This window comes from Podarcis liolepis (assembly GCF_965112155.1).
Source record: "Podarcis liolepis genome assembly, chromosome: 14".
In the NCBI taxonomy this organism is placed as follows: Eukaryota; Metazoa; Chordata; class Lepidosauria; order Squamata; family Lacertidae; genus Podarcis; species Podarcis liolepis.
Window position 1 is genome coordinate 14,667,741 of NC_139569.1, and position 19,204 is coordinate 14,686,944.

Below are 19,204 nucleotides of genomic sequence, written 5' to 3' on the forward strand. Positions count from 1 at the left end.
TAGGATATAAATGCAAGCAATCTATGCAGGTTTGCTCAGAAATTAGTATTAACTGGGGGGATTCCATTCCCCCTTCTCCATTCCCTGTCTCACAACGCCCAGTCTACTTTGGGGTTTCCAACCCACCCACTCAAACTTAGGGGTTCTTCCCCCAATATATTTGTTGTATTTTTGCAAACCTTAGGGTTTCCTGTAGACACCTCCCTCTTGCGCATGGGGTGTTGTTGTTTTGGCTATATAAAAGGAATGGCATTCGCAGCCTGAACGTTGGAAATAGAAGGAACTCCCAGGTCAGTGTCTACGATTGCAACTTGAATCAAAACAATCAGTGCAAGACAACAATATCATGGGCAAGTCAAGGGTTACTTCAACGCTACCTCAACTTTTAGAAAAAGCCAAGGAAGAGGGTGAGGGATGGGAGAACTTACCCAATGCAAACATTTGAAACAAATAGTGAATGGGAATTTGCACAGCCAGCAGTAGAACAACCTTGCAAAGGAACGAAACTTCCTTTTTAGAAAGGCAACGGAGCACAGGGGCTCAGGGTAAAGGAGATATAGAATCCGACAGTCACTCCAGCTGATTAATGAAATGCCCAAAACAGCATCAGCATGAAACAGGAGCTGCTGCCTGTCTAGATGGAACAAGAGAGTCCGGTCTGAAAAGTCACCCAGATTCCTTTAGCTATGCAATGCTGCTGCTGGGAAAGTCTCCACAGTCTGCATTGATAATGTTCATTCAATTCATGTGATACTGGGGAAACTATTGATGTCCCCCACCCCGCCCCAGGATGGGTGAATCTGTCCATTTCTGTTTCTTTCTGTTTCTCATTTTTCCAGTCTTAAATTCAGTTCTCCAGCTTTCCACGTTAGTTTGCTTTTTTTAAGTCCCCATGAAAATTCATCAATGTCTTACTGCATATTTCTCCTAACAGATATGGGCAATTCTGACTAAGAAACGTATTTTTTTTTTGCTGTATATCCTCACACACAAAAGTTCAAACAAATGCAAGCAATAGGAGCAGGTTTGTCACTGCTCTATGCAGAGAACAAATGAATCCAGAATTCAATCAAATAGATAAGATCCAATCATAAGGAATCTCTTTTTTAAACCATCCCCAGATGAGCAGCTGAAATGAGAACAGGCCCTAAGAGCCCTATGTAATGATAAGGGAGTAACTAAACCTTAATTATAAAGTCAAGATGTTCCCCAAAAGTATTCAGAAATCTCAGAGGCATGTGTCTGTGCACAGGAAGCATCCAATAGCAAGGGAATGACTAGCAATGCTTTCTGGAAACTCATACATTGACTGGCAATGGTATACCCTTGGCTGACTGAACAATAATCTCTGGAATGAGAACAGGCAGTGTGCAGTGGCTCACTCTAGACATCACGCCAAATCATGGTTAAAGAAGCTTAACTGTGTTTTGGCACAATCAAGAGAACAACATACTTTGGTAAAGCAAACCAAAATCAGAAACCAGTGCTTTGAAGGGTTTCAAGGGTTCGTTCTAACTGCAGTAGGATGCAATGTCTGAACTGATATACCATTGTTTACAACCTTTGGTAGGCTAGAGTGGGGAGCCTTGGCCAGACAGAAATGAAAACCAGACAACTGGGTCTAAACAATTGTTTCCATGATGGTCTGAATGCTCATGATTTGAGTTCTAAAACAACAGTTAGCACAATGTACAGTCTAGTGCAAAATCTAGGCGAAGTCATGGATGAAAATGGTTGTTACAAGAGGGAGCTAGGGATGCTCATATAGCATCTTAGAATGGGAGTGCTCTTCGGGCAGATTATCAGTGGCTTTATTTAAAACACATGCACACAACCTGACACTTCTAAAATTTCCATCCTATGGAAAGCTTCTCAGCTCCCCCTTTAGCTACTGGTTATATAGTCTCAGACTGTTAGACATGTGATCCTCGTGCAAAGAAGGAATTGTGAACACCTCAGAGTACCAGCCTGGTTGATAGAGCAATTACAGAAAAACAACTGCAGAAAAACAACTGCAGCCTGGAGAAAATTAGGAAACTGCCAAATACCAAGTGAGAGTTGGTCCAACTATCTCAATATTGTCTACTATACCAACTGGCAGCAGAGTTTTGTGCAGTATTTTCCTCCAGTCCTGCTTGGAGATGCCAGGGATTCAACCAAGGACCTTCCACACACAAAGCATGTTCGTTGCAGCTTAACAAATGGTTCATTAAGCTACAAAAATCAGTTCAGACTTGGGACATGGCCCCCCACAAACCTGGTGCCAGCCCCAATGCCAGCCCTTTCCATGACAATGTTTGGTGGGTGGGAGGTTCTAATAGTGTGAGTTGCCCTATCTCCAGCCTCAAATCATGCAAAGCAGAACATGGATGGGAAGCCAAAGACCCTTGAGAGGCAGCTGTACTCCAACTCTCTCCCATCATCCTCAGCCAGCATGAGTAATAGTAAGGGTTGTGGTCTGGAGTGCCACAAGATTCCCATCTTTAGCCTACAGACCAGTGTTCATCACCTGAATGAGAATTAAGGCAACATGCAAAGAGAAGGAATATAGCTCCAAACAGACCTCTACACTGACTGGTAAATACATCTGTAAACTAGTCAGAAGGAGCCAGTATTGCAGTCACCGAGATTGTTAATGTGACTCCATTAGTGTATATAGCTTTAGCAGGAAGTTTGATCCAGCTGACCCGAAGCATCCCCTTTCATTCTACCCACCATCGTGACTGCTGTTTCCTTTCTGGTTTTCCGAAAGCGAAATAATCCTGCAGTGGGTTTGGCATTTCAAAGACTCCCCGGTGGTGGGTGTGGACTACGGCATCAGGATCTGCCTCCCTGGGGTCGCATGACTCCTGCCGCCACATTCTCAGCTGTCACTGCCACGATCAAGTGTTCCAACCATCCCTGGCATTTGGAAAGCACTCGATGCAAACGCCGCATGCTCCTCGAACTTGCAGTGCAGTGCTTTTGTTTGGAAAGCAGTTCAAGATTTCTGTGAAATCCACAAAATAGTGCTTGTATGCCTCAAGTATTTATAACCTACCCTTTCTCTGTGTCAGGGGTGGGGAACCTCTGATGTTGCTGGACTCCAGCTCCCATCAGCCCCAGCCAGCATAGCCAGGGGCCAGGGATGATGGGAGTTGTAGTGCAAGAATATATGGCAGGCCACAGGTAATATAAGCAAACTGTAGAATAAAATCATAAAGCAACAGAGCCCCATATCGAAATAAATAAGAAGTAGCTAAAGTCCAAACAGCAGCAGGAGTGCAGATGAAAAAACCAAACCCTTAAAAAATGTCTGGGCAAATAAACAAGGATTTTGCACTAAACTGATAACAAAGCTAGTGCCGGTCAGACTAACAGGAGGGCCTATCAGGAGTCAAGCATAGATCAGCAAGAAAAACATGGTGTCAGTGAAGTTAACTCTTTATGCAAAGCAACCAAAACAGTGCAGGCCTAGAAATCCCAGCAACTATTCCCAATAGGTCTTGCCGCAATGAGGCAATTGTGAGGACTGAAGACCCACAATTCCACAATTCCCACAGCTTCCTAAGTCCCCTCCTCTCCAGGGTTTTTTCCAAGACTGCGTCTGCACACAAACAATCTCTGATTTGCTCGTTTCAATTCTCTGTGTGCTCTAGGAGACCAGGCAGGAGAGGGAGACTCCCTAGATTCTTCAGAAACCTGTCTCTCTGTCTCTTAGCCCCACTTCCCTCCAGCTACCTCTTCTGCCTCTGAGCTTGGACGGCTCTCTGCCCCAGACTCTTCCTGCTCACCAAACCCCATTGCCTCTTCAGCTTCTGACATCTCCTCCTCCTCCAGAGGCTGCTGTTTTCAAAATGCCAATGTGGCTTTAATTTTATTAGTGCAACACTGAAAGGAGGAGGAGGAGGTGTAGAAAGGTATCTCCCCATTTCTTTGAGAATCATCTTATTTATTTCATACACACTTTGCCCAAATGTATTTGGAATAATAACTGTCATCCTTCAAGATTCTTCTCGCAATCACTTGGCAGACTGAAGACTAGAGAATTTGATAGCCCTTCCTCTTTGGGGTTTATCACATGGCAACAAAATTGTTTGTTCAAACATTTTACCCCAAACAAAGCCACATTTGTATTTTGAAAACAGCAGCCGCTATTCAGAGCCAGGCACAAAGACTTCCACCCCCTTTCCTTTAACTTCATATATTAATTCTGAAATGAATCAGTCTGTATGTGTGTTTCTATGTTTATTTTGTATCCTTCCTGAATGCTTGAAATTATCACTCTAGAACACTAATATCTCGAGGGCTAAAGGTTCCCCTCTCTGAATCTAGTAAATTCTGGCCACTAGCCAGCCTTAAACCACGCCTTGCTGTTGGCTAAGAAACTGTTGTTTGTTAGGGCAAACAAACCAAAAATCTCACAATCAGATAGAATGCTGAAAGAGGGATTGCTAGTCTTTTTAGGCCTGTGAACACATTTGCAAACCAGAAAAACTGTTGTGGGCACCAACTAAGAACATGCCAAAAGCTATTCTACTAGCTACAAGAGAATGCTCCTTCCAAACCCGATGAAAAAATAAGCAATACATGCTATCAATAATAATAATAATAATAATATTAACAGCTTTTAAAAGGAATAAGGTTTTTAACCTTCCCCAAAGAACCAATAACTTCATTGTGGTTTTATTGTTCATTCCTCCCTTGAAAATGAAGAAGGGTGAAGAAGCAAATTGGAGCCGGGGGTGGGGTGGGGGGTGGCAAAGGTCATTTGCCCCCAAGGCATCATCCTCATCTATCACTATAATAACTTCTGGAAGAACAAAAAAGCCCCAATAGATTGTGAGCATTTTGGATAGAGAACCGGTTGTCTTTGCAGCAAAGTGCAAACACAGAGATATCCATTGTATTGGACAGAATGTCATCACAATGTGCCGTGCACACAATGGATGCATAAAGCTTTGGGATGTTTCTCAAAAATAAAAAAGGCAAAATGTCTTCACTGTACAACATGTGTTGGCTCGTTTCTGTTCTGTCCCATCAGTGTTGCACCTTTATATTGCATTGCAGAGATCCCTTAAGGGTTCTGCATTTTATTTTTAAATTGGGGGTGGGGGGAGAATCCCGATTTGGGAATTATTCCATACCTTACGTTTTCCAGACCTTTCAAACAAGACCGAAAAACACTATTTATTACATTGGTCCTCCTATAAATGCCACCAGTTCAAAAGGCTTACCACTTGTGGGGAGATTCCTCTTGGGAGGGATTTACAATCACAGGTACCAAGATGGCAACAATATACAATGATGTTGTCATAAAGGCAAAAGGCATCATGTATGTTAAGAGCACCGAACTGACAAGCACTGCCGAGCGAAATCTTATTTTTAGCACATGCTACATATTATTTAGCACCCTGTCTTGATGGGAGCTATGATGAGCCCAAGTAGAGTCTCCTTCAGGGATGGTGGAGAAATTCACTGTCTGCACTTTCAAGCAAATTTGTGCTTTCAGGCAAGGCCAACCTGATTCACCTGAGACAGACTTCTATGCATCTCAGGATCCATCTACTAACCAGATCACTCACATCTCTAATTTGTTCAGTAGTTCTGCTTCGAAAACCTTCAAGAAGTTTCAACTGAAAATGTGTGGCAATTGATTTACACAAGGACTTCCTTTCCTTCAACAACAACAAAAAAGGATACTGATGCTATTATTATTTGGAAAGGTGAAGAACTGAACTTAAGATTGGAGAAATGAGAAAAACCTAACCAGCAGTGTTGCCCATCTCTAGTGCTTGAACAAAAGGATGCTTCGGCTAACCACAGTATAACTGGTCATTTAACAAAATGTTCCAGCTGTACCATTTACATCCTGTTTGGGGGGGGGGGGGAGAAAGTTACCTTTTTTCTCTTGCTTGGCCCAGAATTCTCGCACACGTTTAATAATGTTCTTTGTTTCCCTCAAGTGTTTCTGCCACTGGCGTAATTCTTGAACCTCAGGTTCACAGCGGACCTTGAAGAGTGATTATTGTTGTTATTATTATTATTAATTACTAATGTAAAAAGGCCTCATTTTTTGTTCTGCCCTGTATTTGATGCAATGCTGTTTCAGCTGCTGCAATTTGTCTTCCGCCAAAAACTACATTTGTCATCTCGCTACCCACTGTGGCAAAATGACATTGTAATTCAGTTATTCCACCCCATTCATTTCAATGCAAACGAAACCCGAATGTAAATGGGGGTAGGAGGAATGCAATAAATTGTGTATCATTTCTGGACTGAAAGCAGCAGCAGCAGCAGCAGCAGCAGCAAGCACTGTCTTTTAGCCAGTGCATGAAGTAACAGCAATGACTAATACTTAGGAAAGAAGATCTAGCCAATAAGGCTAGAGTGAAACACCCATTATCTAGACTTTTGGATTGCTTTTCTGCTGGTCTTCCCTGATGGAGAAATTATTGTTGCTCAATAGAAAACATAATGGTATCCAGCATTTCAGTGTAGCGGCTGTTTGGGAGTAAGTGTGTCAACACAAATACAAGAGGTAGCAGCAAAGTCATTTGTCTGGAGTGTTATTCCCCCTTGCCAAAAATTATTTCTGTGGATGCACATGTAACATAGCCCAGATGAGTAGCTCTTCCCTGCAAGGGAAACAGTGGCACACATGCAATTTCTCCTGGTCTAAAAAGATGAAGAGAGTACATGCAGAATTATTTCCCCATCACCTTTAAGTCCACATAGTAACTCCACATACTTTCCTTTGACCAAAAGAGCAGCAAAATGAAGAGCCCAATCAGAGATCTACTAGTCCAGTGTCATGTTTCCAGGAAGTCCATAAGTCGGTCATGAAAACATGTCCACCCTGCCCTTAGCAGGCAGTAAAACTGTTCCAGGGAACCTCAGGTGGGCTATCGTGCATGCCTATTAAGTTGTCTTTCGGTCAGTAGGTCAAAGTTGTACAGATCTGCTTCGGTGCACGGACACTTCGTCTTGGGCTTTACACCTGCACAAATCTCCTTGCTTATTTCATGGGCTATTCTGAACCTTTAGACTTAGATCACCCACCAGGACTTCCAAAGCCCGCTCAGTCTCATAGCCAGGTTGGAATCCCGATCTGAAAACATAATCTAAATGTGCCTCTGCTATTACAACCTTGGTAACCTTTTCTACAAAGGGATGAGAAGATGCCTAAATCCGACTATACACTGAGTTGGCTTTTTAAAAAGCAAGCAGAGAAAGCTCTCCCCAAATTTGGCATTCGCCATTTCTGCCAGTGGCCCAACGAGCTCACACCAACTTGCCAAGATGGGAAATAAGCCAGAGAGCAACTGGTACAGCCTTCCTCAACCTGGTGTGCTCCCATCTCTCATCTGCCTCAGCCAGCATGGCCGATAGTCAGTGGGAGTTGTAGTACAAAACATCTGGAGACAACTCTGAAGACAACTTTGGAAAGATGGTTGCAGATGGTTCTTCAAAGGCCCCGTCCAACTCTAGGAGTCAAGGACTCCAGCATGGATCCAAATGTCTCCTTCCTCTCGGAAAACCTATGGATCCAACATTGTTCACAACTTTGAGGGAAACTAGGCTGAGACCAATCCACGAAGCTGTACAAGTGACTACTCCTGAAGCCTGTGACACAGGTTCCCCTCTCTCATAGCCAGGTTGGGTTGAATCTGAGCAAATTTATCAGCAAAGAATTGTGCAAAAAAGGCCCTCAGCAGGCAGCTGAAACTTCCTAATATAATTAATGCAATGCACATTTGACAGTAGCATTGTTATTTCTCATAAGAAGAAATATTAAAGATAACCTGTATCAGAGCCTGGTCAGTGTAGAGCTGCTTTCAGATAAAAGAGCACAGATTCAGTCATATCTGACTAAAGGTAGCTTACCAAAATGACTCCATAATGAGCTGATCCTGTGGAGAGGATCACAGAGCTACACAGCAGAGCAAGAACCACTGAATACAGAAATTGACAGAAAATTAAATATTCTTATGCCTTCTCTGGCTTTTTTCCTCCAGATGAGTACCTCAAGATGCACGGCAATGTCACTGAAGACATATCACGTGCACATTAATTTTAGAAATGCCTCACAAACCAAACACATATCGTGAATGTGTGGCATGAGGAAGCCTATGTTCCTAGTTAGTTCCTAGTTTTCCTTAGTTTGTTCCCCATCTAGCCTTTTCGTAGGCACACACAGCACATATCATTAGACTGTGAACACAGGGAATATTTTTAAGGTGAACATTTATCGTGCACATAATCCTAAAGGGCATTATTTTCATGCATAAAACAAAGAAAGCAAACATTCTTATTTTTTTACTTAAAAAAATACAAACTGCTTCTGCATGCAGGCCGAGGGGGGCGGGAGAGCTGTCTCTGCAAAGGTGGGAGCATGTTTTTGTTGCTTCGCAAGGAGCCTACCACTCACCACCTTTTGAGGAGAGAGAAATGTGGAGGTGAGGGGCAGCTTTTGTGGCAGAGGGACACATGGGGCTCCCACATTGTTACCTCACCTCAAAGAACAGCAACGGACCCTCCAAGCAGCAAGACCTCAGAGATAAGGTGGTGCTTGCTGCTCAAGGGTGTGCCCCAGGCCATTCCCCCAAGTGCTCCTGCCTCCTTTTCCACAAAGACAGACATTTATTTTGTGTCTCAAGAGCTCTCTCATCCCTCCTCAACCTGTATGCAGATGCGGAAAAGCAACCTGGTCACCACGATGGAGCTCGCGCTCTACTATAGTTGAGCAATGTCAGGGACCCATAAAGCCACTATACTGACATTAAGGCAAGCCTGAGCACACCCCGTACACAGGCCTATAATCCTTCTTCTTCACTCCTCTTTATTTTTTCCTCCTGAACAGCTCAGCATCCCATTCCTTCATTTATGTCTTTTCTCTTGCCTCAGTGGATCCCTCCCTCCTCTGCGCTGATTCACATGCTCAGACATGAGACTTGGGGATTTTTTCCAGACGTCTTCTTGCCACCAGAAAAAAAACGACCATAAAAAATGGAAGTTAGAGCAAGGAAGCTTTTCACACCCTGATGAAGCCCATTTCATCTCTGAACTTCTTTGTTTCAGGTTAATCTTTATTTATTTATTTATTTATTTATTTAAGCACAGCAGCTTGCCCCCTCCTTCTCCCCACGAGAAGATCACCAGCACGAGACAGCTTCTATGCAAACACAAGCCAACCATCAGGGTCTTCGTGGCTATTTATAGCACCTGCTACTTAGAATTTATGTAAGGGGTTTTCCCCAGGGCCTCCGCAGTCGCACAGATTCAACATCAAACAAAATAATTATAGATGACTCTTACCCGATAACCTCTCCAGAATGATTGAATTATGTTGCCTGCTTCTTCCTCCGTTAACAGCAGGGACAGCGGAATTGGTGGCCTAGGACTGAAGCAAATGTGTTTTTTTTAAAAAAATTCAAAATCACACCTTAGGTAAAAGGAAGGTCACTGTCAAACTAACGACATCAGACTCCAAGTCTCCTAATGACTGCTCATGGTGGTTTCAAATAGATGGAAAATGGAACTGGGAAATGGGAACAAGATGGCTCCTTGTGGCACCTCAAAAAATAACAGACATGTGGCCGAGGTATAGTCACTAATGCCACATCTCTCAGAATGATCCGGTAGGTGGAACCACTGCCTTCCAATACAAACTAACCAAGTCAGTCCAGCTGATAAAAGTCATCCATTAAGAAAACCAAGGCCAATTCAGTCCCATACCCAAGACCGAACTTGAACTGGAATGGATTTGCCATCCTCTCAAGCACCATACTCAAAAAGGGGTATTTGTGACCAGGTAGTAGTTATCCTGTAGGGACCTGGGTGGCACTGTGGTCTAAACCACTGAGCCTCTTGGGCTTGCCGATTTGAAGGATGGTGGTTCGAATCTGCACGACGATGGTGAGCTCCCGTTGCTTTGTACCAGCTTCTGCCAACCTAGCAATTTGAAAGCACACTAGTGCAAGTAGATAAATAGGTACCGCTGCGGCGGGAAGGTAAACAGCATTTCCATGCGCTCTGGTTTCTGTCACAGAGTTCCATTGCGCCAGAAGTGGTTTAGTCATGCTGACCACATGACCTGGAAAACTGTCTATGGACAAATGCTGACTCTCTTGGCCTGAAAGCAAGATGAGCACCACACCCCCATAGTCACCTTTGACTGGACTTAACCGTCCAGGGGTCCTTTGCCTTTACCTTTAGTAGTTATCCTAATCCTCCAAATCCAGGGAGGTCTTTTTCAAGGAGTGGACATCCTATTGCCTCTTTAAGTGCCGCAAGCCCCAGCCTCTCATCCAAAAATGTGTTTAGTAGACCTAGGGCCCACCAAGACAACCAACAGACCCCTGGACATTTTCAAACTAGTCATGAAAGGCAAGTGTTGAGAGGGCATGTGGTAGATCAGATAGCTCCAAGCAGCATGACGAAGTCCTCAGGCCTCAAAAGCTGAACTGATCACAAGACTGGACAGTGTGCTCGACCTCGTTTGGAGCTGTTACAACAAAGTACAGAGGCAACCAATGTCTATCCTCCAACCTGTCTTGCAAACTGAAGACAGCCCCACAGTTGTCATGGTCATGGAGGCAATGAAGCTCTGACATGGCCCAGTGAGAATAGCCTCTGCATGAACAGTGTGACGTTCGCCTGAAGCAAAGAATTTGGCAGCAGGTTCCAGCTGACTTTCCCTCTGCTCCATCAAGAGAGCTTACAAGAATAGGAACTAGGAGGCTTGAGCCTTGCTGCTCCATAGTAGACCGGGACATTGTGTGAAGACATTTCCCATTGGAGGTCCCTGATTTCCATCAACTGCCACTTCATCTGCAGCAGCCCAAGTCACTGTCCCTCAGGAGATGCATTTGGAGAGGCACAAGAGCAGTGGCGGACTTGGGTATAATGGCACCCAGTGCGAGGCCAAAATTTGGCATCCCCTTCCCTGCCCTCAGGTGGGCCTTCCCCAAGGCAGGTAAGGAGATGCCTAGCTTCGGGAAGGAGGCATGAGGGCTCTGGAGTATCCGTAGTCTTGGAGGAACCAAAAGATGGATGGAAAGGCAGAAAATGATGGATAAATTACCACATTTTTCCGTGTATAAGATGCCCCCATGTATAAGACGCCCCCTATTTTTTAAAACCCAAAATGCACTATGCATCATCCATGTATAAGATGACCCCTCATTTTAAACTTCAAAAATTTTGGAAAAAATATAGTCTTATACACGGAAAAATACGGTAAGTCATATTTTTAACCAACCTTATGTGATACGGAATAGTGTAGGCTCTCAAGATGTTGCTGAACTGCAACTCCCATCATCCTTGGACATTGCCCATGCTTGATGGGGCTGATGGGAGTTATAGTTCAGCAACATCTGGAGCGCCAAAGGTTCCCCACACCTGGAATACCAGGATATAAACAACAATCACGCTTCCCAGTGCTCTCAACTTCATACGGTTTTCCAAAGTGCCCCCTTTTATGTCCTCAAAAAGTCCGCCAGCACCCCAATGAAGCCCTCTGATAGTGGCTCTCTCCTTCATTTATTACAAACGTTTATATCCTCTTTCGGGGAAAACACAAGATCACCCTTCCTAACCTTGGAAAATTAGCTCTGGCCCCAGCTCCCCAGGCTTCATTTTTAAATCATGAGGAGCTGTCAGAGAACTGATCCAGGACTAAAGTAGAAAAGGCAATGTATAAATCAAGGCAAAGGTTGAGGGAGGGCTCAATATTCAGGGGGTGGAGGGGGGAAGTCTCCTAGAGATATCAATCATTTCAGCAGGCCAGGAGCAGAAGGCATGCCAGGTCCATTTTTGTCTCCAGGAGTATTAGTAATTGGCTTCAGGTCAAATAAAAATAGAATATGAGCAGAGGCAATAGCCCATCAAGAGTGAACTGGGGGAGAGGGGAAAAGTTATTTGCGGCAGGAGACAGCTGTGACACTCCAAGACGAATCAGAGCTGACAACTCCGTTGATTTTGAAATTAACAGCTATCCCGCAAACGGCAATCTATACACAATATCTGGAACATAAACACTTTGCTTGTACAAGGAAAATTTTGGCTCAGAAATAGCATAGCATCCCAGTACTTTAATACAAGGTGTGACTTAGTAAATTCACGATTTGAACTACCACCGTAAAAAACCCAACAAATTCCAATTCGATACTCCAATGATCCTATGTTACAGATTATCCTTATTTGCATTAGCAGTGCCATCCATCAGAGCCCAGAGAGATGGCTATTTTTTGTCCACATCCCTCCTGCAATCCCAGACATGTGACTCATATGTTATTAAAAGGCAAGAAAGGAAGAGAACTGCTGGCAAACAAGCGGGGATGCAGGGAGCAGCAACTTTCATTCTGTACTGTCTTCCACATGTAACCAGCGCTGTTTCCATTCTACTACAGATCAGTTTACGCTAAAATCTATGTTATTCATCTCTCTCTCTCTCTCTCTCTCTCTCTCTCTCTCTCTCTCTCTCTCTCTTTGACCCAAACTAATGTAATGAATTACAGTATGTCACAAATGCCAATGCATTTCAGTGGAAGAAAAACATCAAAACACTCCTGGCAACTCTGAGATCACAGGTTAAGAAAAAGTTTTCAACTGTTTTTAGAATATTTTCAACTGTTTTTAGAATGCTTTAAAAAGATTGTTGTTGTTATTATTACTGATGTGTTTGCTGCTCTCAGTTTCTGCAGGAAGAAGGGCAAGATATAAATTGATAATAAATAAATAATATCACTAGAATAACAACAATGCAGAAAATAATGCAATTGTGTGTATAATGTTGCGAACTGGGGGGGGGGGGGGAGACAACCAGTATTTCACTTGCACAACAATTTCTGTTGCTGACCTCAGATGAACATGTGAATTGCAGCAATTTCTGCTCCCATTTCTGATAGAACTCGCCAATGTCCCTGCTTTCAAGCGAAGGAAGTTGGTGCCACAAACACCAAAATTTGCTGACTTAAGACAGCTATTAGTCATAAAAATAGGACTTTCCAAGGAAAGAAAAAAGGTACTGTTCTGTATGGTACTTCCTACCTCTGCATGAGGAGATAAATGGCTGCTTGCTGGAAGTGGATACTGCTATTATAGGGCAGGCTGAAGCAAGGGGCAGCTGTAGCACATTGAGGAAGGAGGTTACCTTACATTTAAAGCTTTTGTATGTGCTCCTATCTAAATACCAAAATGGAAGCACAGGCAAAAAAGTAATTAAGGGCTATTTATTTACCATCACCATCACCCAGAAGGAAATAACTACTCTTGGGTCTAAGATGAGATGCTAATTTATGTCACTTGGTCTCCAATGCTGCATATGAACACTGTCAGCAATAAGTAATGGATTAACCCATGAAATGCCTGTTTTCTTTTAAGGCAGAGGCTGATGAAATTCTCCCCCGTTAATGTATGTGGTTGAAATCTGAAGTCCTCGAGATCTGACAGTTTTTGAAATATGGCCCCAAGCAGATTTTCACACATCATTCTCTGTTGTCCAGCAAATTCCACACCACGTTGAGAAAGGGTGGGTCAAACACTATATCTGAAAGGGCGCCAGGGAGGATCCTCGATTATCCGTCCAAATTTGCAGTGCATAAATCAACGTTAACTTGATGTCAGTGTGCAGGGAGCTTTCTATCTTCTTCTATTTGAATTCTCTTGATCCCAGTGGCCATGCTGGCTGGGGCTGCTGGGAGTTGTCATTGAAAAGATCAGGAGGGCAGCAGGTTGGCGAAGGTTCGACTAGCATATAAAGCCAGGTTGGGCAAGACGATGCTATCTCAGCCCAACAGTCCAATGTTGTACCACCAATCTGGTTCCTAAAGTTGATCCTTGGTTTGGCAGGTTAGTTACATGGAACTCTGAAGTCAGCACACACTTACATATCTTCACTTATTTCCACTCTATAATTACAATGGCTCCTGTCCTGGAGTCAAAAAGAGTTGGGGTGATGGTGCCACACAAAGATATGCATATGCATATGGCTTGAAGCAAGGAATTTGGCAGCAGGTTCCAGCTGACTTTCCCTCTGCTCCATCAAGAGAGCTTACAAGAATAGGAACTAGCAGGCTTGAACCTTGCTGCTCCATAGCAGACCTGGAATGTTGTGTGAAGACTTTTCCCATTGGAGATCCCTGATTTCCATCAACTGCCACTTCATCTGCAGCAGCCCAAGTCACTGTCCCTCAGAAGATGCGTTTGGAGAGGCACAAGAGCAGTGGCGGACTTGGGTATAATGGCACCCAGTGCGAGCCCAAAATTTGGCATCCCCTTCCCTGCCCTCAGGTGGGCCTTCCCCAAGGCAGGTAAGGAGGTGCCCAGCTCTGGGAAGGAGGCATGAGGGCTCTGGGGTATCCATAGTCTTGGAGGAACCAAAAGATGGACACAAGGGCAGAAAAACTTTCGGGGAGGAATCTATAAAAGCTGGGGGCGGAACTCTAAAAACAGCCAAATGAGAACTGAGAGTAGGCACAGAATACTGATTGACCTTTGAGGAGGAGGAATGGACATGTCTGGCTGGCACCTTGAATGGGAGCACTCCACACTGCAACATTTTGCTGTAGACCCTGCTTGAAACTGCAAAATGGAACTCCATATTTAGAGACAGTACAGTGGTACCTCGGGTTAAGAACTTAATTCATTCTGGAGGTCCATTCTTAACCTGAAACTGTTCTTAACCTGAGTTACCACTTTAGCTAATGGGGCCTCCCGCTGCTGCTGTGCCGACACCGTGCGATTTCTGTTCTCATCCTGAGGTAAAGTTCTTAACCCGAGGTACTATTTCTGGGTTAGCAGAGTCTGTAACCTGAAGCATCTGTAACCCAAGGTACCATTGTATACCTGACCAATAGACATTGGGGACAAACAACCAGGATGGAGATCACCATCTTGCCCAGCTTTTGAGCTTCCCCACAGCATATGGGCAACCTCTTCCAAAGGCAGAACGCCATAATGAGATACCCGTGGCCCTGCCAGAAGCTGTCAGACTACAACTCCCTTGATACCTGACTAGTGGGTGTTCCAGCAAGGGCTGAAGGGGTTGGAGCCAAACAACAACTGGGAGGGCCACCAGTTTCCCCATCCCTGGCCAAGGCAGACTGTTGGCTCAATGAAGCATGGCAATTCTTACAGTGTTTAATTCTGTTGTGCCTTTTCCAAAAAATAAATAAAAATGAAGGCTTCAGTCAACTCATTTCAGAATGGAATAGTTGCTTCTTTCTCTTTTTTGCTGGAGTATGGATTCGCACATGGAGAACACAGGCGTTAATCTAGGCCAAACGTGCTGGGCAGATTTTGACATTCACTGTGTCTGACAATCTAATAGTTCAGCCCCTGCAGTGATTCTTGTTCCAGCGTATTTAGAAAGAGAGGAAGTTTGCTGCGTGCAGCATCTCTTCTGATACAGGGTGATGCAGGAGGAGGAGTGGGGGTGGACGCTTGGAATGGTGGTTGAAGGAGCTCATCTGGATTTTTACACAGGCTTCAAATGCAGGAAGCAATGTCTTCCTGTTGTTATATTCAGCATGGTAGAAGAGAGGATCTGCTAAGTGTTTTACTGACATACTGGGGGGCAGGGATTGCCTAAAAGGGCTTTACGTTTTGTGTGTGTGTGTAATTTTTTTAAGTCATGAAATTGGAAACAGACACAAGGCAGGGGAGCGGAAAATAACATGTAACCAAAGTGGTCACCGAAAGCAATAGATTCACAGCTTGTTCATTCAGCTGGGAAACAAAATTTGCCAAGGGGGAGAGGAGGTGGCAAGAACAGACGAGAGATGTGAAGAACGAGGCAAAGGGAAAGAGACTCTGTCTCGAAGGATGTGAAAAGGCATCATTTCCCATCCCACCCTGTACTTATCACACACAGCAGTGCTTCCATTCCACTGCAGTTCATCTTCTGCCAAAAAGTACTTTAGCCATCTCACTATCTGCTATGGTGAATTATGTAAGTTGCGTAATTGATTACATAAAGTGCGTAAGTTATGCTGTCATTATGCCGTTCCATGCCATTTGTTTCAACGCAAAGAATGTGAGATGCAAATGCAATGGCCAAAAAACCTAATCAATTACATATCAATTGTGGACTGAAAGCAACAACAGCAGTGACTACTGACTGCATTCGCCTGACTGATTTCTGTCCTGGATACTGAACAAATAAGCAAATATCGACATTTCCCACTCCTTTTCCATTTGATGGAATTCCCCAGAATCCCTGTCTGCTGCTGCTACTTGTCCTTGCTTTTCGCTTCTCTGTTATTTGAAGGCCCATGATCAGATCTCTGGTGGTGAAATGGCCTCAGGGCCAGCCCTACCATTAGGCAGTGTGAGGCAGCTGCTTCAGGCTAGCGATGGGGGAGAAACTCAATTCAGTTCACAATGAACAGTGAACCGACCTAATCTGCGCTTTCTGAAACGTGAGATGCTCAGCAAAGTGGCAGGCCTTGGGTCAGGCACCAGTGCTCAGGTCAGACAACCTCACAGGGTACTTGAAAGGATAGAGTGAGGAAAGAACTATCTATCTGAGCTCACTGAAGAAAGGGCAGGTAAGTTTTCCAAATGACTTCCTTATGTCTCAGTCTGGCCTCTCTTCAGGTGTTCGGGCCTCCCCTTCACTGTGCTGAGTGGTTCAGACTCTCTTCTGAGTAGCTGTTGATAGCCCAAGCTCAGCTGCAATGTTTCCTTACAATACAGCACATAGTTTAGCGAAGAAACACAAATGCATGAATGTAAGAGCATATGAACAACCCTGATAGATAAGGCAAAAGGCATATCTAGTTCAGCATCCTGTTTTTACAGTGGCCAACCAGGCTGAGGGCCACCACTACTTCCCGTTGGAGCAAATCCCATAGTTTTAACTATGCACGGTGCAATTACGTCTTCTCTTTTATCTATCCCATATTTTCCAACACTCCAGCATCTTCCAAACAAGTTGTTCCATGAATGCGGACGTCTCCTTTACAAACGGCCCAGCTGCTTTTTCACACAAACCCTCCTCCCGCCATTTCTTTGAAACTCTATGGAGAAGAGCAAGTCTCTCCGGTGCTCAAAAGCCATCCCTCTCCTCGAGCTCGAGCTAAGATGAGAGCGGTGTAGCCGGGCACAGAGCAGGGGGACGCTCAAAATAAATGCTTATGGTGAAAACTGGGGCCGGGGCAGGCCGCTTGAAACATTGCAAAGCCTGTAGAAGCACAGAGCTTTGTGGAGAGAGAAAGAAAGCAGTCACCCCTGCTAAATTAGCCCTATAGGGCCAGCTGAGAACTGAGTGATGTCAACTGTAAAGGCAGCTGAGACTAGCAGACTTAGGTCAATTAGAATATGAAAAGGAGAAAAAGGGGGGGGCGGAGGGAATGTTGTTCCACATACACTTGGCATGCATGTTAGCATCCAGAGAAAAATTGCTATGTGCAGTTCTGCAATTTATTAGTAGAACAAAGAAGCCATCGGATGGATTGACAGACAGATAGACAGACAGAAGAATGAGTTAAACCCCTGAGAAACTTTTGAGAATTCGGAGGGTCAATAGCGGAGGATGAAAAGCTCAACAAGAGGGTGTTTGGAGGTACTTCATAATGAAGCGCTCTTGTAACCCCAGTCAAATGCCCATGTGCCAGCTGGCCGTGGGCAGATGGCACAGGAAACCACACAAATGCAGAAATGAAGGCTATTTCCTTTCATACACTTGCAATGCGGCAGGTGACTTTGAGAGAGGCTCTAGAATAGCTTAATAGTATCCAAGGCTCCTCCTATTACAACTCCCCTCGCACCCAGTGTTTCTGAAGCACCCTGGTCTCCTTCTATTAATTTAACTTATTTACTTATTTATTTACTTGTTTGTTCCTTAAAATGATATCCCGCTATTCCTCCCAAAGGAGCCCAGGGCAGCAAACACATTGGAGACACTGCCACCCGATTCACATGCCATCACCCATTTAGGTAGCTTTGTGGCTTGCATCCACATGGAGAGGCTGCTCAACATGGCAAACTGTCTATGTAAAGTGGCTTCCCAGCAGGTCTTGCTTATCCTATTCATTGTTGCAAAAGTGCTACAGTGGAAACGCATTTGTCCCCACTCTGAAGGAACCCTTTGAATCAACAGAATCCCCCCCACAAAAAAAGATGTGTTGTCAAACTGTTGCGCCAGTAAACAATATTTGTTCATTCGTTTAACAATAATCAGAACAATAGCAGGCAATTTAAAGACCCCTCCTCTACGGGTTCAGGAATAATGAATCCTTCAGCATTCTCCCTTTCAATTTCTGTGCAAATTAACCACGGACAAAAATGCCTTGGAACAAGGTGGCTACCAAATTAGCATGCATGTCAGAGAGTCTTTGTTACACATGAATAATAAAGGCAATTGAAAAGGGGACAATTTGACTGAGCTCTATCCTGAGGTTTGCCAGATAGGGGGCAAGATGAGCAGGCGGGGAGGGGGGAGGGGGGCAGGAATACTGTATTTGATTCTTGGGTGATACTTACTGGTCCTTTAGCCACTCCTTCACAAAAGGGATGTCGAAGAACTCAACAAACGGTTCATCTTTCCTCTTTGGGTTGTGACTGATCGGGCCGCCATGAAAGGCACCGTTAGAAAAGGAAATCAAACACATGGGTCTCAAAATGGTTCACAAACAACAGGGGGAAAATTAGGAACATTTAATATGGACATGGCCAACATGGTGCCCTCCAGATTTTGTCCTTGACTTTTTACCAGGTTGGCTGGAGCTCTTTAAAGCTGTACTCCAGCAAAATCTGGATAGAACCAGGTTGGCTGCCCCTGGTTTAATATTTCAAAGCTTAAGTAACTTACTTGTATAGCCATTCGGTCAGGAAATCCAAGGCAATGAATCTTGTCCTTTTCCTCTACAAGACAGAAGATGACGCAAAAATGAGACACATATCAGAGCAACAGCCAGCAAGCTTTCCCAGTGGAATGAACAGGCCCCTGCCACAGGTGCCTGTTTTGTATTGATTTTGGTTCTGCTAGCTTTTATGCTTTCATTATAATTTGTATGTCGCCTTGGAACACATGGAACACAGAGGTGATATTATTATTATTATTTACAAATGAGGTTTGGATAGATGCATCCCATAGATAGGTAAGATAGATCCCTTCCTACAATGATCCCATCGTGGTTTATCCACCTCCACCAGGCCTGGGAACCTTTTTCTTGTGTAGGGCTCTTAACCCAGGAGAAAAGTCAACTGGGGTCGCAGC

General features: G+C 44.3%; 1 protein-coding gene and 1 long non-coding RNA gene across 6 annotated transcripts in view; one reads left to right on the plus strand and one right to left on the minus strand.

Annotated features, from left to right (window-relative positions):
- IQCK (IQ motif containing K) overlaps positions 1 to 19,204 on the minus strand; it is a 32,892-nt gene that overhangs the window by 3,262 nt on the left and 10,426 nt on the right. For 3 of the 5 annotated variants that reach the window (XR_014518925.1, XM_083474543.1, XM_083474544.1), the window contains exons 5-8: positions 18,797 to 18,849; positions 18,469 to 18,546; positions 9,298 to 9,382; positions 5,881 to 5,992 (exon numbers count right to left, since the gene is read on the minus strand). Coding sequence is in view for 4 of the 5 variants with exons in the window: in XM_083474543.1 (XP_083330669.1) it covers positions 5,881 to 5,992; positions 9,298 to 9,382; positions 18,469 to 18,546; positions 18,797 to 18,849 (328 nt within the window). In the remaining variant the exon portion in view is untranslated. The remainder of the gene's footprint in view (positions 1 to 5,880; positions 5,993 to 9,297; positions 9,383 to 18,468; positions 18,547 to 18,796; positions 18,850 to 19,204) is intronic. The other 2 variants (XM_083474545.1, XM_083474546.1) reach the window with 2 other exon arrangements.
- On the plus strand, positions 10,326 to 15,181 carry LOC310693008. The gene is made up of 2 exons (XR_014518956.1): positions 10,326 to 10,957; positions 13,366 to 15,181. It is a non-coding gene; the product is annotated as an uncharacterized lncRNA (long non-coding RNA).